Consider the following 22,742-nt stretch of genomic DNA (forward strand, 5'->3'; position numbering starts at 1 on the left):
ATTGATGAAGTGTTATATGTGTATATGATGATTTGATGTTGTTATATTGTGATATAATTGTATATGCATTATTTGAATTATATATGAAATAATTGAGACGTTGTTAACTTGCACTTGATATTATTATGTCATGCTGTTTTTGTATACTGATGTGTTGTTGTTGTTATTTAACTATGCTGCATGAGTCGGTCTAAGTTGATTAAGATGATGAAGTTCCAAATTATTGGATTATATAAGAGGTTGTCGATTTAAGATGTTTAAGAGGTCGAGTCCATGCATTAGCATTTCATTGTTGGGGGCTTGATGCCCTGGAGCCTTTGCTCAATTAAGTTGAGGGTTTGATGCCTTGCAAGCCTATTTACGCTCAAATAAAGTTGAGGGCTTGATGCCCTGGGAGCCTATTTACGCTCAAATACGTTGGTGGCTTGATGCCATGGATTGGTACCACATGCATGATTAGAAGATTAAGTTGCATAGTCAAGTTGTCAAGTTGTCGAGTTGTTAAGTTGTTAAATCATGAAATTGTTTAAAGTTGTGATTCTTTATATGAACTATTAAAGAAGTGAATTATGATATATTATTATCTATGATGAATATTATGATGATTTTTGGTTGTTAAATATAATTGTTGAATTATATGCTTAATATTATTGTTTTGTGAAATCTCACCCCTTCTGCTTGGAAATGTTGCTCTTCGTATGAGTAACTTGCAGGTAACCAAGAATAGTTGATGTCGTGTGAGCTTTCTCTCTCGTGTGTCTTAGGTGCTCTGATACGTAACGGGATGGGAACGTTGTTATTGCTTTTCTATTCCTTACGTATTGTTTTAGAAGATTTATGGCTATGTTTTTAGATTGGGAGACATTTATGAAGAGGCCTTTGTGCCAAAGACTGTTTTAGTTATTGAATAAATTCCGCTGCGAAGTATTAAAGATCTTGTATTTTAATTTTAAAGGATAAATAGTTATTTATTCAGTTTATGATTTTAAGAAAAGAATGTGACATTCCGTTTATGTTGAAAAACTCTAATTATTTATGCGAAATTTTTATGTTGGGAAAACGGGGTGTTACAATTGGTATCAGAGCAGGTTCCGTCCGTCCAAGTAGTTGAGTTCAGTTGTGTCGAGTAACAGTTGTATTACTATTTTTATGTTGTTTGATTGGTTGTTGTTGTGTTTCGGATTAATAGATATATCACCAAAAAAGGAAAAGGATTTACGGATGGGAGAGAGAAAATGTATCGACAATGATAGCATGACTTGCTTATAAAATATTGCCTTCTAATTAGTTAGGAGCAGTGACAAATTTAAATTCATTAAAATGCAATAATATGGTAGAAGCACCCATATTATATTCCTCATCACAAATTTTCTTTTTTATTTTATCTCTATCTGACAATTTCTTGCTTCTTTTCGTTATTTAAAAAATATTGTCTGTAAGCATAGATGGAGGAAATCTTGTAAAAAAATGATATTTTTTTAAATGCTTAAAATTAACTTTTATCAAAATTTCATTTTTTTTAAATAAATTTTCATGATATTGTAAATGATCATTTTAATTAATTTATTAATGTTATATAAAATAGGAAATAATATTAATTTTATATCTAGTTACATAATATAAAGCAAGTTTGTACCAAAAAATAAAGTAATGTATAGAAAGTTCAATAGGACAATATTTAGGAGTACAAATATAATATGATGAGCTAAACTCTAGTGCACAATTAATGCAGAATAAAACTGTTAACCAACCATTAAATTTTTTACAAAACCAACCATCATGTTAGAAAACGACAATTCACAGCCAACCAATATTTTTAAGTAAGAAAACCTCAACCAAAAAACCATTTTAAGGTAGGAAGTGAATCTAATCATTGACATAAATCAATCCTTATCTGAGTGTATGGATATCATCAATAATAAACTAAAAATAGAAAACCCATGTATGAAATTGTGCCTATAAAAAACTTGTACATTGACCCTAGATGATTCATTCAATCATATGGTTTGGAAATTTCTTATTGCATGTTTGAAAAATATGTCTAATCCTAGGTTTCGTACATTTCTTACTGCATGTTTAGCATTATTGTGTACTTGTTCATTAGGAAACCCACTCAAGTGGGAATGGGCATCTGAACCAATGCAAGACACCTTACTAGGCCAAGGGACATTTACTGCATCTAAACTTTTAGATCAAAAGAATGTTACTGCTGGAGCTAGTGATTATTTATGGTACATGACCGAAGTAGTCGTAAATGACACAACCGTTTGGGGGAAATCAACACTGCAAGTGAATGCAAAAGGCCCTATTATTTATTCGTATATTAATGGATTTTGGTGGGGTGTATATGATAGTGTCCCGAGTACACGTAGTTTCGTATATGATGAGGATATTTCCTTGAAACGAGGTACCAATATTATAAGTTTATTAAGTGTTACACTTGGTAAATCAAATTGTAGTGGGTTCATTGATATGAAAGAAACTGGTATTGTTGGGGGTCATGTTAAACTCATTTCAATTGAATATCCAGACAATGTTTTGGATTTATCAAAATCTACTTGGTCATACAAAGTTGGGATGAATGGTATGGCTAGAAAGTTCTATGATCCCAAATCTAATGGAGTTCCATGGATACCACGTAATGTTTCTATAGGAGTACCAATGACTTGGTACAAGACCACTTTCAAGACCCCTGAAGGGTCAAACCTTGTAGTCCTGGATTTGATAGGCCTTCAAAGAGGAAAAGCATGGGTTAATGGTCAATGTATTGGAAGGTATCGGCTTGGTGAAAATTCATCTTTTAGGTATTACGCAGTGCCAAGGCCATTCTTTAATAAAGATGTAAACACATTGGTCTTGTTTGAGGAATTGGGTCTGGGTAAAGGCCCTTTCAATGTGTCTGTCGACATAATCAGCATCGAATCCAGAAATTTTGTTAAGTGGGATCAAGGTTGCTCATCATGAATATTTATACAGAAATACATAAATTCATAACCAATAAATGATGACACCATTATGTCTATGCAAAACAATTAGAGAAATGTAGACACCTTAATATCGAATATTATGTATGTTATCAATCCATCATTAACAATATATATCTTCCATATGGTTGCACATTTGACTATCCATAACGTTTCTAGTAGAGAAACTTCTTTCATCATTTGCACTCGCCACAAGCAACAATAATGCTAGCTTCAAAACTAAGTGCGACATTGGATAACCAACATGTTTTCTACTTTTTCTCAACTTTCTTGAAAGATCACTAATCCCATCACATTATAAAAGTAACCATAAATAATGAACATCCATGATATAATTTTCAATTTGATTTTCGAATTCCACGATCTCTGAAGAAGAAAATTCTGACGGATGAAATCGATCCAATTTGATTAACTTCTCATTGTCAAATGCAAAAATTAATATCTCGAATATAAGCTTCTTATTACTAAGAAATTTATCTTCCACTATCTGCTTAGATTTTCTTTATTATCTTTTTTGGAGCATTTCATCTTCGTTTTAACATCTTCCACTAGCTGCTTTAATTTTATTTTTTTCAACTTTTTTGGAGAATTTTATCTTGGTTTTAGAGAAGAAGAAAAACAATGGTCTTTTTGCAAGTTAAACCAAAAATGTCATTGTCAAAAGCAGAAAGACAAATGCCTTTACGAAAACAGAGATAACAATTATCCTTTTTTAAGTGCAATACAAAGCAATAATAATTTAACAGCTATAATACGTATATACTACTCCTTTTGACTCAAATTATATGACGTTTTGGGATTTCGCACGTATATACCACATGCATCTAGATGAGTCTAGAACATTGCATCCATTTAATAATTGATGAGTCGAGTCTTATGTGAATCGATGTATATGTGCATTTGTGGACTTTTGTTGATGTTTGTGAATATTTGAAATATACTCTAATTGTATACATTATTTGATTGTGCTTGTATACTTGTTGGCTTATGATGATGTTGAATTTATTAATCATGTGAAATTAAATTATGTTAATTATTTCATTTGATTATGTTTAATTGTAAAACGTAAACTAACCCCTAGTGGTCGTTTGGTTGACCGCCTACCTTATTCGTATGGATGGGTAGACGACGTGCATAAATATTTTTGCTTTACTTTGGTGAGTTTCTTGAGAATAGCTTGGAGCTACCTCGTTTACAACATTTCGATGTCTTAGACTTAGGGCTCTGATTAGGGGCCAGTCTTTGCTATTTACCTATATTAAGACTGTTGGAGATTTCTGAGACTATGTATTGATGATGTTATGTGTAGTATGATGACATGGCTACTTGGTGACTTATTTTATTATGGATAATTGTCGAGATGTTTTATTTAGATGTCAATATAATGACGTTATTATTCCGATGCGATGTTGAGAAAATTATTTATGCATGCTTGGTGAATTATTCAAGAAGTAACATCTAAATTCTTTATATGATTTTGTCATTAGCGTAATTTATCGTTTTTAGAGTTTAGTGTGTTAGAATTTAAGTCGTGAAGTCATTTTTTTCCTTAATTACTAACTAGTTACTTCGTGATTTTAACAGATATGGTTCTATTTGGTATGTCACCTTCCTAAGTACTTACTTTTAGGGTTCACTCGCTTTCGGCTTGTTTCCGTAGTTACAAATTAATTACTTCCTGATTAGACAGATTTCCATCAATATTAAGCAATGTCACATGTAACACCCTAAACCCCACATATTATTTTTTAATAGAAATTCAATAATAATAAAGCATGAAAGGTTGTTAGACATCATATTCAATCCAAAAGTACTTCGTTTAAAAAAAAACGTCGTAGCAGAATAGTTTTCAAAAACTTTAAAGTACATATCTCATCATAGTTTTAACATCAAAACTGAATTCTGAAAATAAAATCTAAAATAAAAAGAATCCCCAATCCTTAGTGTTACTGATCAGAGCTCCGACTCAATAAAGACTCCCAAAGGTGATAAATAAAAAGGAGAAGGCTCCAACACCATCCTCCGAGACTCATTGCTACTAAAATCTTCTTCCTGCAAATCTACACCACAAGGGTGTAGGCACCTAACCCGCAACTAGAGGGTGAGAATATATTCGACATAAGAATCGCATAATCACAATGAATAGAAACAAGACATAAAACACATAAGCATCATCAATCATATACCAATTATTCACATTATTTAATAATCATCTTTCATCATTTAATAAACACAAACATATCACCATCTTTAAATAAACTCATCTTCAAATATATATTTATATATAGATACTACATCGTCATATATTTACATCTTCAAAAATTATAACGCCCATATTAAAAGTGTCTATCTCCTTGTAGTCAAACACTTTAGACAAAGAGAAAAATATAGATTTCTTCGACACTCATTCACCAGTCACTAGAATCATATCCATAAGAGTACTAGTCCCTTTAGCCGTTGTTCATAACTCGATAGTACTATCTCCTTGTAGTCAAACACTTTAGACAAAGAGAAAAATATAGATTTCTTCGACACTCATTCACCAGTCACTAGAATCATATCCATAAGAGTACTAGTCCCTTTAGCCGTTGTTCATAACTCGATAGTACTCCAAATGGATGTCAAAGTTGTCTTTTCTATGGTGAACTAGAAGAAGAAATCTATATGGGACAACCTAAAAGTTTTGTGATTCATGAACAAGGAAACAAGGTATGTAAGTTAGATAATTCTTTGTGAGGTCTAAAATGAATTCCTAAGGAATGGCATGCAATTTTTTACATTCTAATGCTATCGAAAGAGTACAAAGTGAATGAAAGTAAGAAATGTATTTACAACAAATATGGAAATAATATTTGCACGATCATATGTCTCTATGAAGACGACGTGCTCATATTTGGTTTAAAGATTCATTGTTATGAATTATGTGAAATCATTTTTTATCAACAACATTGATAAGAAAGACCTAAACAAAGTTGAAGTAATTCTTGGTTTCAAGATTAATAGATAAGAAAAGAGAACTTTTCTGATGAATCTCACAAAGTTAAGAATATCTTAAGCAAATGTAATTATTTGACTGTAAACTTGTAAGCACACCTTATGATTCAAGTCTAAAACTTTTCAAGAACACTAGCGATGGTGTTAGACAAACAGAATATGGTAGCATCATTGCCAGTCTTTAGGTATGCCATATAATGTATTAGACTCGACGTTCGCCACGTCGTGAGACCTTTGTTCAAGTTTACTAGTAGACAAATGAGAAGCATTTCCATGCTATTGAAAGATTCATGAGGTGCCTTAAGAAGATTATGACTTTAGGATTACATTATGAGAAGTATCCTATTGTACTTGAATGGTACAAGATACAAATGAGAAATATCCTATCGTACTTGAATGGTACAAGATACAAAATAGAACATCCTTCATATGAGTCTTAACAGACCAATGACTGCACATTGAGCATCACTGGAGGAGTTGTTTGTTAAAACAAATGATATTGACTCAGTCCACTATAGAATGTATCTGGGATGCGAACACTAGAGAAAACTAGGGAAGAAGCAAGTTGATAAGATGCTTGTTAGTTGAGAACCCTTAGTGGGTGACACCGTTTCCATAAGTGTTAATTCATTGTGATAGTACTGGAGCTATTACAAAAGTTGAGAATCGTTACGACAATAGAAAGAGACGATAATTAAGGCATGAGCACATAAAGGATTAGTGAGCTAGCTACTCTCAAAAGGAACGGTTAAAGTAGATCATGTACGTACTGATGAAGAATTAGTTGATCCTTTGACAAAAGGAATAACTAAGAAAGTCCTAAACACATCCAATATGATAGGACCAATGCCTGAAGATCACGAGTGATAGTAACCCGACCTACATGAATGGAGATCCTAAGAAATAGGTTCAATGGGTAATAACAAGTCATGATTGATAGAACATGCTATGAGAAAAATTAAGAAAGCATGAATCCTGCAGCGATAGGAGGATGAGATAATAGAAAATCTTAATGAGATCTATACTCTATGTTGAGTGGAGTACATAGCTGCAGGAGTACTCTTGATATATTCACCTATACGAATGTGGAACTGAGGTCGGTTCCTATGGATTCAGGGCATAATACCTAGAGCGTTCGTTAAAACTAGGATAAACGTGCAGGGTCATAAACACACTGGCTTTTAGAATACACCTTAGGAAAAGATTTGTGTGCGGGTTCTATGTCTGTGATAGAGTTCCATGCTGTAAGAAACTCTTGTTAAATCGGAATATTATCCGTTATGCAAAGGTTCAGGTTGTAGGCGACACCTTTGTTTATTAGCAACCTTATAGCAACGTTTTGACGTTATTATTGAAACCATTTTTTAAATTCAAGTTGGGGATTGTTGGAACATTGGTGTTATGTTGGAAGAAAAATTGGAAGATTAAACACCAATTAATCATTCTTTGATCTAATGTTTAATGTTGTGTGAATTGAAAAAATAGAGTGTGGGGGTCCCACATAAAATATAACACATACATTAGTAGTGTTTAAACTACGGTATTTAATTTTAAATACTTGATAATGATAAAAATAATAGTAATTATTATTTTTATTCGTGAATATCATTTCCCATACATTTAACTTCTAGTGGTTGTGATAAGAATATGAATAAGATTTCAATTGAATTTCTTATCTTTCCTTCATTCAAAATCCAATGACTTTTGTGGATTTGTTTCTCTTGATCCTATCTACAAGTGTTTTTGAACTGATTAATGGATAAATTCTCTTTTGATCTTATCCATTAGAGTAACTGTTGGCGCAATTTTTGCTAAAACAGTTACAAAAGCTCTATATATAGAGAGGACTCTAATCAATTCAAAAAGTACACCAAAGAGTTCTATTGAGTAGCTATCTTTTGTACAACTCGATGGACTTTTGTATTATTTTAAGGCTGGATTTTGTAGCTATCTTTTGTTTCTGTAAGCCTAGTAGGAATTTATTTCTTAGTTTATGTTTGTTTTCTAGGGAAAGGCACTTACAAAATGTGGTGATTAGTTTTTTCTATCTATCAAACTTAGCTTATAAATAGTCATATAAGAATAAAAAAAATGATGGAATGCAATTTGCATTTTAGAGAGATTTGTGGTTTTTTTATTTCTTTCAAAATTATCTTTGTAGCTCTTGTATGTTTGGGTCTTGTCAAATGTATTGTTTCCTTTGTTATGATTTTTACACTTGACTTTATCTTATTTCTAACTTCTCCATCTTTTTAATTTTGGTTACATCAAAATGTGATAAATTTATATGTTTAATTGAATATCTACAAAACAATAAAAAAAAATGCACACGTAAAAATATCCAAAACATACACATACATACAGCGACAGAAATTGATGCTTAAATTTGTCAAAAAAAAAAAAAAAACAATGTTGAAAAGATAAAGATACTTATAAAACAAATTCAAAGATATTACTCTAATGAGGATGAGTGCTAATTACTTCCTAATGAGGATGATTGCTAGTCGCTTTCACCCTAACACTTTCTTTTCAACAATGCTTACTCATTTATATCTCATATTAAGTAGTGAGACCCAATAAAAGAGTGAGTGTTTGTTTCGTTTTGCTGTGACAAAAATTGATAATGTAAAATTGAATCTAGGCAATCATACTTATTTCTAATATGAATAACAATGTTAACAAATTGTGTCAACCCTAATCCTAATAGTTTTGGCTCCAAACTGTTATGGCCGTTGGATGCATCTGTGAAGATTATTTTTAGTTTAAAATTATTGTTAAAGTATGACTTTGAAAACATGGAACTATAACTCTTGTAAGATGATATATGCAATTTTTTCAGATTAGTGTAGTTTGGTAATTATGATATAGTAGTCCACGATTTAAATGCTTCTCTCATGAGATGTGGATTTGGTTTTCATGAATGAGTGTTTTAATTGCTAAGTATAGAATTTTATGGGGGATGGCTTGGGGGTTTAACAGATTTTGAGATAATTTATGTGTTATTTGTGACTTTGTTAACTATATTTACAGTTTAAGTGTTTGATTGAGTAGTATGTAAACACATAGAAGGAAAGCATTATATCATTTGTAAATGCAGCAGGATTTTTGGATAATTCGTAAATGAATATTGATAAAAAAAAAGTATTGTAAAAGACTCCACAAGAATCGTGAATGAAACTCTTTCTGCGTAACTCATAATTCCTGGGAAGAGACGTCTCATAGATGACACTTATTTATTTATATCTATATATCTTTGCTATTAGAAGAAAAACAAAATTAAAGTTTATTCGAAAACATTGTAGATGACTTCTATATATATGAGACTTCATAGCTAGGGTTTTAAAATTTGGTGCAATCTGTTGCCTTGAAAGAAACCACCTGCCTTTCCAAATCAAACCCAATCAAATAGTTTGACTGGGCATAGTTTCCATAAGTGACATATTCTTCATTAGTGTCGAAGACTGCGAAGCAGAAATTATCATCTTGTACCGGAATGAACATTTGAGCGGGCGTTAAGAGTACATCTCCACCTTCAAAATGAATGGTTAATGTTGGTCCATTAAGATTAGTTGGTGTTTGATAGCAAAGCTCGTAACCATCTATCCGAAATGGTTCCAATGCTACCTTGTTCCTCACTTGTTCGATTAATCTGTGATAAAATTCTTCGGGTAAATAAGTTATTGTTGTCCCCGAATCAATCAAAATGTTACCCTTTGTGATAGTCCCTAAGGAAGAACCATTACTAAAGGGCAAATTAATATCTTCTACACTAATGCCTAATAAGGTAGCAAAATATCCAGTCCCATCTTTAGAAATTAAAGGTGTAGAAACCGTACCGTTCCCTAAAACTTCACTCCCTTTACCGAAATTCATTTGGCTTGTAATACTAGGGTCAGTGTTGAATGGAACCAAACATTGAGAAAACATGTTGCCTCCGGCTCCAAGGGAAGAACCTATTTGAGAAATGAGTGACAGGGGTCCTCTTCCAAGACCTATTAAACCCATCTCGCGGTCATTGAAACCACTGTTGTTGTGTCCGCATCCAAAAATAATGCCTTGAAAGGCCACTGGTTCCCCTGTGGTTGATGTTAAAGTAAGTGTTTCTTGTGCCAACACTCCTTGTGTTATGGAATTATCGGCGTAAGAGTAGGTGTAGTTGCAAGTCTTCTGATCAGTAGAACACAAACTTGAATCTAGTTTATTACATGACTCCGTTCCACATGTGATGTTGGTATAACTGGAGGAGCTCCGAGGATCAAACATAGGGTTTTGTTGTTTATAGCATTTGGTGCAAGGAATGCATTGGAACCATACAAGGTCACTGCCGGTGTCTGCTTCAGCATAGATCTTTATTGGCGGAGTTCCAATGGAGAGTTCCATGAGATACTCACAATCATAGGCACTTACGGGAGATTGTATAGTACTTGGTTTGTAAGAATCATGGGAAGAGTTTCTTCGAATCAATTTGACAGAGAACCCGTCGTTGTGAGCTCCAATGGATGACAATAGGAACAAGAGGGCTATGATGGCCAAGCATGGATGAATTGTTCTAAGATAAGCCATAACCTAATATGCTCAATACTTGATATAATGCAAGAGGTTTTCAATGTGAAGTTTAGGTAAAGAAATGTTCTAAGGGAAAGACATACACGGATAGTGTAGTCTATCCACATTTTATACTGGTATATTATAAGGGTTTTAAATTTTATAATATTTATACTAATGAAAATTTGATTTATAAAATAGTTGACTCAAATTTGTGATTAAGTTTTTAGTTCCTTATAATATGATGTATATTTAAATTTAAATTAAAAAAATAAATGAATTGTTAAAGGTATAAAGACAAAATTAGAGCAAGTGAGTCGTACTGAATGTAATTAAGAGTAAAACTATTTGATAGTAATTTAGGTATATTGAAAATAGGATACATCAAAAAATTATATATCCTCTTTTCTTTATGTAAAATTATACATCATCTGTATGTGATTTTTAATTTAAATTTGAAACTAGTATTAGAATTTTATGAGAAAACTTGCAGAAAAAAATATCGCACTATAAAATAGTAGTTTCAAAATTTCCTATAATTTGAGAATAGATATAGAATTAAATTAAAAAATTGGGTTATTTATAAAGGTAATTTATTTTGGAAAAAGTCCAACCAAAAAGTAATTAATTTTAAAGTTGTCTTCATGTATCCTTCAAAAAAAAAAAGAAGTTGTCTTCATGTAATAATAAAGATTATTTCGTGAATAATGTCACAAACCACGTTTGTCTAAACCATACATATACTTTTCTTACACAATATTTTTTATAACAATATCTACCACCACCATTCTCAAATTAATATCAATTACCATATATAATTTTCTTCATAACAATATTTACGACCGTTATTAAAATTTTGTTTACAACTACTGTCATATACTGTATCATCAATCATGCAGTTGTGTTCAAAAAAATATAAAAAACCCAACAAACAAATTATATACTATCCTTCAAAAAAAACAAATTATATACTATTTGATTTTTTATTTTTTTTAATAGTTGTTTATCCATATTTTATTTTTCATTTCTTTTTATTCAAATTGAAATATTTAAATACCTATTGGTGTTATTCCTATTTTAATGGGATTTGAATTTTCCCTACTATTATTTCGTATAAGTCCAACAAAATCTTGTTGAGTAAATTTAGTGACCAAATTTACTTAGCCACCATGACATAAAGATTGACCATGAAGCAATATTAACTAAGAAGTAATCTTACTAAAGAAGAAATCTTTCCCAAAAAAACAACCAACACATATGTAGTAAAACATCTTGGTCTTGAACTTACTTAGGCTTCTTACCATAAATCAAGACTACTTAACCATTAAGCAAACTTCTTGATCTTTCCCAAAAAAACAACCAACATATATGTAGTAAAACATCTTGGTCTTGAACTTAGTCACCAAGGTTCTTACCATAAAGCAAGACTACTTAACCATTAAGCAAACTTCTTGTATGAAAAAAAAAAAAAAAAAAAAACCATTAAGCAAACTTGGCCATTAAAAATTCTTAGCCAACATGCAAATACCAAATTAAGAGTATTGTTGTTGACACGTGTTGTTTGGCTGAAAAACACATGTAAAATACTAAAATGTCCTTCGGCAGTTAACTGCAGAGGAAGTCTAAAACTGGCTTCAGTTAACTTCCGAAGAAAACCTCGGCAGTTAACTGTCGAAATTCAGTTTCACCCATGTAGAGCATTTTCTTCAATCCTGTAGTCATTAATGCATTTTGCTTTAATTCCGCCCCCATTGATTTGATTGTAATTAAGATATAAGATTTTTAGTTAGCACTATACACACTTAGAAGGTCAATTAAAAAGTTTTATTGAAGTTAAATTCTATATTTAATTGAGCAAGTCAATTATTTTTTCTAGATACGAACCAAGTGAATTTTTATTTAGAGGAGCAGGTGATTTGTTTTATCATTACAAAGAATTATTCCCGACTTTCCAACAAGGATTTATTGCAAATAAAACTGGACAATTCCCCTAAAAAAATCTAGACAATTGAGAACATTATCAAATCAATTACTGTTAACGTCGGAAAAAAAAAATCAATTACTGTTGTGAAATTCAAATGAACTAAATAGTACTTCCAAAAAATATTATACTTTAGTTGCTAAAAAAAAATAATATCATCCCTAAAAAAAATAGTATATATTAGTTTATTATTTTAATATTATACATTACAATTAGTATATTAGTTTATTGTTTTATATTATATAAAGGTGAGTGATAATTTTTAGTTACAGTGGGATGGCGAACACTATGTAGAAGTATATGGGTATTATAGTGATACATATAATGATACACATAATGATAAAATATTCTAGATTAATTGAGAGATATGGTTAACCGATTCTGATCATTTTATTTGCAAAAATATTGCACCATCAACGACAAAAATATTACTCCTTAATGAGGAAGATATCACTCCTTTAAAAATATTTTATCACCATTAATGCATTGATCATCTTCCTTGTGTGGTTATGAGTGTTGACTTTCCTCTTTGAGCAACCAAAAATTTGCATCTAAGACGTAAAAATGTGATCAGCACTTAAGAGATCTCGACACTTAATTGCCGACGAATATAATTGGATTTCGGCAGTTAACTACCGCCGGTTAACTTTCGCGGCAGTTAACTATCGAGGGGGTATTTTGGTCATTTACTGGTGTGTTTCAGCTTAAACACATGTGTCAACAGCAATCCTCCCAAATTAATTAGAATCGGACCGGTCCTGTCATCGAGTGGACGAAGTCGGTATATGGTAGATACAAATGTAATATTGATGCCTCCTTTTCTGACTCTCTGAATATGGTAGGTATTGGCATATGCATCCGTGATGATCAGGGTGATTTTGTCATGGCTAAGACAGATTCTTTCTCTCCTCTTTGTGATGTTGATGTCGGCGAGGTTGTTGGACTTCACACGACACTACAATGGATGGCTGATCTTCATTATGACAATGTTGATTTTGTTTTGGATTGCAAGTCTGTTGTTGAACATTTTAATTCAAACCTAGGTGATAGCAGTGAACTAGGTTGTATTATTCAGGCTTGTAGATAGTTGTTCGATTGTAATTTTCAGAACTCTCATGTCGAGTTCAATAGGATGCAAGCCAATGGGGTCGCTCATGAATTAGCTAGGGTAGCCCCATCTCATGCTAGCTCCCACGTTTATGATGATGTACCGTCATGTATCCGAGACTTGATAGCTAATGAAAAACAATGAATTTTTTCCTTCAAAAAAAAGAAAAAAATTAGAATCGGATCGGTCATGAAACCGGTGCAAGTAGGGGTTTGAGGTTTAAAGGTTCGACCGGGGTCGAACCGAGGTTGGACTGACATAAATTTTTAAATAAACAATATTTTATGTTAGCAAATAAACAAGAAAAGAAAGTTCTTTTATTTTGAAAAAAAAAAACAGATAGAGAATTTTACCTCCAATAAAAACGGATTTTGTACTATTAAATTTGGGCCCATTCATGCTAAATATGGAGCGCTATTGTTTACCGGTGTTTTTGGTAAACAATACGGGCTGATTTTGATTATTACAAGCATGATCAAACTAGAAATTTTAGGATATATTGTGCATTTGTTTTTTTAAAAAAAGAGTTCGCGTTCATCAAGTTCATAGGTTGCTTAATGAACAGGACGAGACCGTATGGCGTCTTTCGACAGTAAAAGATTTTAAACTGAAAATAAATGCCGTGAATGCAAGATAAAAGTGATAAAAGTTAAAATTGCAAAAACTTGTAGGAAAAATAAATTGCATTGCATTAAAAATAAAGGTGGTTCCAGAAATCCTTTACATATATTATGTATAAATCTTTTCTCTCGCGCCGATACTTCGAGTGTTGTCAAATTTCTATAAGTGATTTGTGACCCGTTTTTCCTATGGAAAACTACTATTTATACATAGTAAAATAACTGGAAAAAACCTAACTCCACGATCAGCACTTCTTCCATGTAAACTACCGCTTGTCTCCCACGTTTCCATTGAGGAAACCGCTTCTCTTTGAAATTTGAAATTTGAAATATTCCCGCCTCAACAGGAATTGGTTGGCTTCGACGGTATTGCATCATTGACTCACGTCTTGTCGAATTCTAAGGCTTTTAGACCTTTTCACGCTAAGTTCAACATTTCATCGAACTCCTCAAGCTGAAAGAAAGAACTTCGGTTCATGCAAAGATAAAAGTCAACTACCATTGACCTCATTAAACGAGCCTTTTGAAATTACAGGTTAACAAATTTCCCCCCAAAAATGTCATTTTCGATTGAATCAAGTTCGAAGAAGAGAATTGGCATTTTTTAAAAACCTTCCAAATGTTCCAACGAATGATGTCATGGTAATTATGACTTCCAAGAGAAGTCTTTTCGAATGTTCTTTCACTACACACTTTCTACATTAGTGGGTCACCACTTCTGCAGTTGAAAAGGTAGTGGGACCCCTCGTCCTTTCAGGGCACAGATGTTGGCTGCAAGCCGTATTTTCTTATACGAAAATTCCGACCATGTGGCAACTTTTTAGTGGATTGGAAATTTCAACAGTTCTTCTCTTTTGATTCTATAAGAACTTTACCTTCAACCTAAAACCCTTTTTCTCTTGAAACTTTCCTTTTCTTTTCCGAAACAATAACTTACTCAACAACATTGTCCCCTTTTAAAAAAATTTCAAAGGATTCCGAATTTTCGTGGCGTCACTCATCAAAACACCGTAGATATTACCCCTTTGTTTCAATTTCGTCAACCTTAGTTTGAAATGGCTTCCGTTAGCGATTCTGCAAACAAATCTTTTGGAGGCCAGGAAGTCCCTCCTGTAGCCAACGTTGAAGCTTTTCTAAGGAAGAACAATCAAATTCATGCTCTAGAACCTAACTTGGATGCAAAAAAAGCTAAGATTTGAAAATCTTAGGTACTCATTCCATACTTTGTCTCTTGCACTGTGTACGCCTTCTTAGGGCCTTACGCAGGTTCCACCTTAGATCCTACAAAAATTGAGGGCAACTTCCCCAGCTGCGAAGGCCATAAACCCATGATTCTTTAGTGTGACCCACTCAATATGTCTTTCATGAAACATAGGATTTTCAGGTCATCTTCTTCAGCTACCCATACTCCGCCCTTTTTGAAATGGCTAGAAAAGGTCAAAGTTCATAAAGCCCAAGTTTGTAAGAATTTAGGGATCTTTAACCTTATTCAGCTCTCTAAGACGGGGTTAGAGTATGATGAGCAGTTGATATTGGCTGTGATGCATTTCTAGGAAAGTTTTACCAATACCATGCAACTTAAATGTGGCATGTTGATGACTTTGCTAGATGTAGCAGCTATCACTGGTATTTCCCCAACTGGTGAAGCCTATGATCCTGACCGAGAATATGAGACGCAATTTTTTCCTGACCCAGTCACTTATGCATGGTCCATTCTTGAACGAATACTTTGACAAAGACACCACCAAAGTTTCTGACACATAGCACATTGCTTTTTTGGCTTTCCGGTTAAGCCAGTATGTTTTTTGTTCCCGTTCTCTCCAAGTTCCCAGAAGTTTTGTTATCATAGTTGTATCCAATCAAATTATATTATTTGTTAAAAAAAAAAAAGATTTTTATTATGGTAAACAAACGCAAAATAGATTCTGATTTTTCATAAAATCTCTAAAATATAATCTCTAAATTATTTTATGTCAAAATCACTTTTATTTTAATCCGTAACAAACGAGCCCTATATATGATTTATATTTTGTATTTAAAACATGAAAATAGTCTTCACGAGTTTAACTCAATTTATAAGAATACTTTATTATGTAGGGGCTGAGTTAGAATCTCACTTTCCTCGTTTATTCACCTTAAGAAGTGAATTATCATCACCAACATTATAATTGAAGTGTAAAACCAATAAGAGGCTCTTCAGCCTAATCTTAAAGATGAAGTCAATCTTTGTTAATTTGAGTCTACTCTAAATTGAAGCAAACACTATGGAATTACCAGTCCAAAAAAAGAAGCATTCATGGGTTTGTAGAAAGAACGAAAAAAGAAGCAATGATGGCCATGTCATTTATATCATAATAGAGAGCTTAATTTTGTAATATAATTAGTAAAAGGGGTAAAAGGAGCAAGTACATGGGTGCAGAAAGAACATTGGGGAGCACCCCATTAATAGAAGGTGCATCTTGTAGGTTGGTGCAATCTGTCGCCTTGAAAGATACCAGTTGCTTTTCCAAATCAAACCCAATCAAATAATTTGACTGAGCATGGTTTCCATAAATGCCATATTCGTTACTAAAAGTGCTGGTGAATGCAAAGCAAAAAATACCATCTTGTACCGGAATGAAGATTTGGGTGGGCGTTAAAAGTACATCGGCACCTTCAAAATGAGCTGTTAGCGTCGTTCCTTTAAGATTAGTTGGTGTCCGATAGCAAAGTTGGTAACCCAAAGTTGGATCAATCGGTATGGGGTCCAATGCAACTTTGTTCCTCACTTCTTCGACCAATCTATGATAAAAATCTTCGGGTAAAAGAGTTGTTGGTGTCCCTGAATCAATCACCATGTTACCCTTTGTAATAGGCTCTAAAGAAGAACCGTCGTTAAAGGGTAAATTAATATCTTCCACACTAATTCCTAGTAGGGTAACAAAATAAAATGCCTGGTGGGTATTTTTAGAAACCAAAGGTGTAGAAACCACACCATTCCCCAATACTTCACTTCCTTTACCAAAACTCATTGGGCTTGTAATACTAGGGTTAGTGTGGAATGGAACCAAACATTGAGAAAACATCTTGCCTCCAAAAGAAGAACCTATTTGAGAAACGAGTGACAAGGGTCCTCTTCCAAGACCTATTATACCCATCTCTTTGTCATTGAAAACACCATTGTTGTTATGTCCACATCCAAAAATAACGCCTTTAAGGGCCACTGGTTTCCCTGTGGTTGATGTTAAGGTAAGTGTTTCCTGTGCCAACACTCCTTCTGTTATGGAATCGTCCTCATATGAATAAGTGTAGTTGCAATTGTTTTGATCAGGAGAACACGAGGTTGAATAGAGTTTAGAACATGACTCTGATCCATAAGCGATGTTGGAGTAAGTGGAGGAGCTCTGAGGATCAAACATAGGGTTGAGTTGTTTGTAGCAGTTAGTGCAAGGAATGCATTGGAGCCATATAAGGTCACTACCGGTATCTACTTGAGCATAGGTCTTTACCGGTGGAGTTCCGATCGAGAGTTCCATGAGATAATCATAATGATGGACACTTACCGGGGTTTGGGCAGTGATTCGATTGAACAAAACCTGGGAAGAGTTTCTTGGAATTAATTTTACGGTGAACCTGCCATTGTGGGCTTCAATGCTAGGGAATATGAACACGAGAAGTAGGATCGCTAAGAGATGAATTTTTCTATGATAGGTCATATTGTAATGTGCTCAATATGTGACGAAACACAGGAGGTTTTAAATCTGAAGAAGTTTTGGTAAACTAGTGTGCTTTATATAGGCTAATTGCTCAAGAATTTTTGTATTGCGTGCCTTATTCTTAGCCCTAAACCAAAAAAAAGTGAATAAATCTTTCCAACTATATTTTCCAAAAAAATAATAATATTTCCAACTATTATATTTTTTTATTATATTCGATTTTATTTTATATCATTCATTCGGTGAATAATGTTGTCAAAACTTACATTTATCAAAAGGATACAACATTCCGTCTAGAAAATAACCAGTATTATGATATATCAATCAAGAAATCTCAACAAAGGAATTATACTTTTTTATTATAATTGATTATTGATTATATTAAAAATGTTACACTTGGTGATTAAAAATGTTAAAAATGTTAAAGATGTTAAAGACCGTCTCCTGATTAAAAATGTTAAAGACGGTCCCCGTGAGCTTAGCTCAGTTGGTAAGGACAATCCATAATATATTCAAGGTCCGGGGTTCGAACCCTGGACACCACCAAAAAAATAAAATACTAGGAAAAGACTGTCCTCGTGAGTTTAACTCAATTGGTATAGACAATGCATAATATATGTAAGGTATAGGGTTCGAATCCAGGCCACCACAAAAAAAAAAAAAAAAAAACTAGTAAAAGACTAGTGTTTTTGTACCGGTCACCTAACGTTGCGATAATTATATGAAATATAATTAAATTGTTAGTATTGTCGATAATTAAAAGATATTAATTAAAATTTAATTAATATCTGATAAATATTTTTCTCTTATATATACAAAAATCTAATAAATAGCTGAATTACACCAATTGTGGATTTTATTTTCTTATTTATGTGAAAACAAATTTTTATGTGCATATATGAGAAAATTGATATGATAAAATTTTGAAAACTCATAACTATTTTTAAATAACAAAATTAATGTAGTGTTTATATTAAATAACTTTTTATTTTATATGCAAAACACCGTTCTATGTTTGCACCGCTCTCGTTGAGGATTTTATTTTATACATATATGAGAAAGTCGAGGATTTTATAACTATTTTATATTTAATACACCGTTAAATATTTGCACCGCACTCATTGAGGATTTTATTTGCTTATATATGCAGAAGAAAAGTTTTATGTACCGATATGCGATATGATAGAATTTTGAAAATTCGTGTCTACTTTAAAACTATCAACATTTTCGAGAGAAAAATTATCAACATAATATAGTGTTTCAATTAGATATTTTTTATTTTATATATAAAATATCGTTAAATATTTGCACTGCAATCGTTGTAGATTTTATGAGATCATATCTCAAAAATCAAATGTTTATATATACCGCTATGAGAAATTTGATATTAAATTTTGAAAACTAATGATTATTTGAAAAATATCAACTTATTTAAAAAATATCAACATTAATATAGTGTTTCTGTTTGCAAATTAGTGCGATTAAGAGATTAAAATAGATGAGATTAAACTATTTTCCATTACTTAAGTCATAAAATAGAAGAATAAACAAAGAAAATCATTAGTTTAAAAAGGGCAATGATGGAAATCTGTTGTAGTGCTAATTTTCTATATTGTTTTACACTTTACAAGCAGAAAGACATACATTTTTTATTGCACTAATGCGTGCAAATTATGAACGATATTTTATATGAAATTTTTATTCTGATTAAAATTATAAGTACAGATTTATGACTTTTAAATTGTAACAAACTCAAAAAAACAATTTTTTTCTTTTTCAATAACTACAATAATTTAACAAATACTATATAAATCCTTATCTTTTTGAATACCACAAACAATATAAGAAAATTTATTTAAGGGTATAATTGAAATATAAAAAACACAAAATCTCTATCCCCTTCATATATCATATTGATAATATTCTTCCTAACGTAGTGGAATTTTTCCTGTTTTAATGGGATTCAATTTTTTAATTAAAATTTAAAATAATATTATTAAAGGATAAAATCGTTAGTAAAATAGTTTAAATGAACGGTAAACTCATGGATTTTAAACTTATTTTCTTTATACACGGTATAGATAAAATGATCATTCACAACAAGAAATCATTGGAATTCCGAGGCCCATAACTCCTAGGAAAATGTCTGTTTCTCCTCAGAACGTCGCTTTATTCCGAGGAATATGGATCCTCGAAAAATCATTGGTTGCAATCCAGGTTCCGAGGAAATAAAGTTTCCGAGGAACAAATGTCCTTGGAATATTGATTTGACAACTGCACAGCAGACTGGCGCACCTGCGGTGACTGACACAAAGTAACTACCATTTTCCCAGGATCTTGTACTAGGAATGTATGTTATTTTTTAATTTTTGTTAATTCATAATGAAGCGGCAATATCTGAATACCAAATTTTAAAAAAGCGTCAAATATTTAAAATTTAAAACACTAAAACACTCCAAGTAAAAAGTTCCTCGGTATTTATTTTAATTAAAAATAAAAAAAAAACAGAATTTGATTAAAAAAAGTAAATAAATGGTTTTTTTTCTTCTTGAAACGGCAAATATTATAGTCGTCGAGATTGTGTACGGAACACAAAAGCTCGCGGACAAATCGAACAAGATTCTGCTAGAATAACACCTACCAAATCCTCTCAAAACAAAGAACTAAAACAAAGGTCTAAACCCAAAATCACAGCAGCAGCATAACTGCCGAAAACAAAACTAAATAAATTACCACTAACATAAAAACAGCCCAGCCCCTCAAACAATGATGCTAGCATATTCCAACAAAAGTTCAACCAGCTGCACACTAGTCTGAACAAATAGCAGGCAACAAGCTTCTTGTTGATACCGAAACCACAAATGAGAATACCCCAGCGTCACAGTCAAAAACCACCTACAACACCAATAAACAACCTGCAATAGCAACAACCAAAAGGTAATCCATCAGATAAACACATAATTCAAGTCCATATAGTATGCTAAACAAAATTAAAGTTCAAGTCTATAACAAACATGAGCATGTTGGATACATCATTATAATCATTCCAAATTGGACTTGGGTCTGAATCTTGAAGCAGTTGAAATAGTAAGTCCATTTTTTACTGAATCTAACCATAATAACACAGTGCACTTAAAATAACAACATTAAACTGAAAAAGCTGTTGTGTAGTAAATAAAAGGGTATAACACACTTAAATTAGCTTCCTAAACCTGAAATATATCATAGAACAAAACTAATTTAACAAAATAATGTATATACTTAGGCCGATCAATTCACTGCTAGAATCAAGAGTTTATCAATTTTTCATAGTTAACTTGAACTCACACAAGCAAGTTAACTCAAATACTTACGAAAAGAACAGAGTTTACAAGCAATTTAACTCATTTTCGTTTCAAGGCCTAATATTACCTTCCAAACACCTAGTTACATGCCTCCCATGAAAAAGTTGTTGTAAAACAGTTTTCTCAAAAGTTTGACTGAAACTGTATTAATTGTAGCCTTCATATTTTTGTGATAAAGTTCTTCGCATAATGGGATACATTGTTTCTATTTTCTAGTTTTCACACCCCATGATAATATAAATAAAGCACCATGCTTTCTCACAAACTAAACAAGCGAACAATTAAGCAAATTGAACCATACAAACAGTTTTGTAGTCAAATATCATTCATTCCATCAGACCCCATTATGATACCAGATGATCTATACCAAAATCACAACTTACGGAAAAAAGGCAAAGACTCTACAACATACCAATAACTTTTCTGGCAGAAAAAAAAAATGAAGGATTTATACCTTCATGCATTTTCTGAATCCTCATCATCATCACCATCACCATCTTTTGAGGAAAGAGATTCATTATTTGCAGAGTCTTGTTGAGGCAAGTGTTCGCGGTGTCTACGGTCCCATCTTTCGGCCCTCCTTTCCATCTCTTCTACCAACTCTCTGTTACGCTGAATTTCCATAATGAAAAAGTCTTGTTGTTGTTTTAACTAAGTCCTCATCTCTTGAAGTTCTTTTTGACTCTGAGTCCTCGCTTGTTCAAGCTCCACTTGATTTTGAGATTGCATCTGTTGACTCAATTGTTGTATCATTGCAACCATTTCAGGTGCATCTCCACATTACGAGAGCCGCCTTCTCCATCAATCGATCGTTCATAAATACATCTATTGTGTACCAAATTGGAGGCCATGGATCCAGCACCATAATATTTGTAACTTTTTCCACGTCCGACTATTTCCTTCCAAATGGTTTGTGAGGTAGAATGATCAAGTAAACGCATTGTACCTGTTGGAGATGAGCCATCAGACGGAGATAATACATCTTTAGCCTTCTTATCAAACTTCTCCTGTATACGTAAATAATAACACTTGTTAATTCAAATTACAATTGGTGAGAAAAGTAACTTCTTCGTATATGTTTGGTTGGCAGTTTGAATGGCCAAACGCACGTCAAATTGCTTTGAACTCTATCAAACTAATTTTTCACCACCTACAGAACAAAACACACACTAAGACAATTCAAAAATACGAAAGTGTAAATTTACCTGAGTGGTCTTAGCACGAGAATCAACATATTCACCACTGCCTTTTTTCTTGTGCTGATATTTGTGCAATTCATTAATAAATGGATCTCGCCCAAGGGTGCGTTTCTAATTTAGCACGACATAAAATTAATTATAATTGGTTAAAAATAAAGTTAGTTAGAATTTGCGAGTAATTAATATATACAAATATATAAAAACTAAGAAATAAATGTATTTTTACCATGCGTTGACTAGTTGTTTAAGAACTTGCAGAACCACCTGAGTGC

General features: G+C 32.5%; 3 protein-coding genes across 3 annotated transcripts; all 3 read right to left on the reverse strand.

The window, feature by feature from the left end:
• Window positions 1-9,317: 9,317 nt before the first annotated feature.
• LOC11418323 (aspartic proteinase CDR1) lies at window positions 9,318-10,541 on the reverse strand. Its single transcript, XM_003595660.3, has one exon. The coding sequence runs from the start codon at window positions 10,539-10,541 to the stop codon at window positions 9,318-9,320; it is 1,224 nt and encodes a 407-aa protein (XP_003595708.1).
• A 6,054-nt stretch (window positions 10,542-16,595) lies between these two features.
• LOC11417740 (aspartic proteinase CDR1) lies at window positions 16,596-17,747 on the reverse strand. The gene has a single exon (XM_003595663.2). It carries the CDS (start codon window positions 17,745-17,747, stop codon window positions 16,596-16,598), a length of 1,152 nt encoding a protein of 383 aa, XP_003595711.2.
• A 4,273-nt stretch (window positions 17,748-22,020) lies between these two features.
• Window positions 22,021-22,699, reverse strand: LOC120578366 (uncharacterized). Its single transcript, XM_039831047.1, has 3 exons — window positions 22,661-22,699; window positions 22,477-22,581; window positions 22,021-22,278 (listed from the first exon to the last, which is right to left on the reverse strand). The coding sequence occupies exons 1-3, from the start codon at window positions 22,697-22,699 to the stop codon at window positions 22,021-22,023; spliced, it is 402 nt and encodes a 133-aa protein (XP_039686981.1).
• Between the last annotated feature and the right edge of the window lie 43 nt (window positions 22,700-22,742).

Source organism: Medicago truncatula, chromosome 2 (assembly GCF_003473485.1).
Source record: "Medicago truncatula cultivar Jemalong A17 chromosome 2, MtrunA17r5.0-ANR, whole genome shotgun sequence".
Taxonomy (NCBI): Eukaryota; Viridiplantae; Streptophyta; class Magnoliopsida; order Fabales; family Fabaceae; genus Medicago; species Medicago truncatula.

Bases quoted from the DNA above. Each gene is read 5' to 3' on its own strand.
- LOC11418323 (XM_003595660.3), bottom strand. From the start codon at position 10,541: ATGGCTTATCTTAGAACAATTCATCCATGCTTGGCCATCATAGCCCTC.
- LOC11417740 (XM_003595663.2), bottom strand. From the start codon at position 17,747: ATGGAACTCTCGATCGGAACTCCACCGGTAAAGACCTATGCTCAAGTA.
- LOC120578366 (XM_039831047.1), bottom strand. From the start codon at position 22,699: ATGGTAAAAATACATTTATTTCTTAGTTTTTATATATTT. The intron at 22,582-22,660 runs GTATATATTAAT...GTGCTAAATTAG, and splicing joins TTCTTAGTTTTTATATATTT to AAACGCACCCTTGGGCGAGA. The intron at 22,279-22,476 runs GTAAATTTACAC...TTACGTATACAG, and splicing joins CTCGTGCTAAGACCACTCAG to GAGAAGTTTGATAAGAAGGC.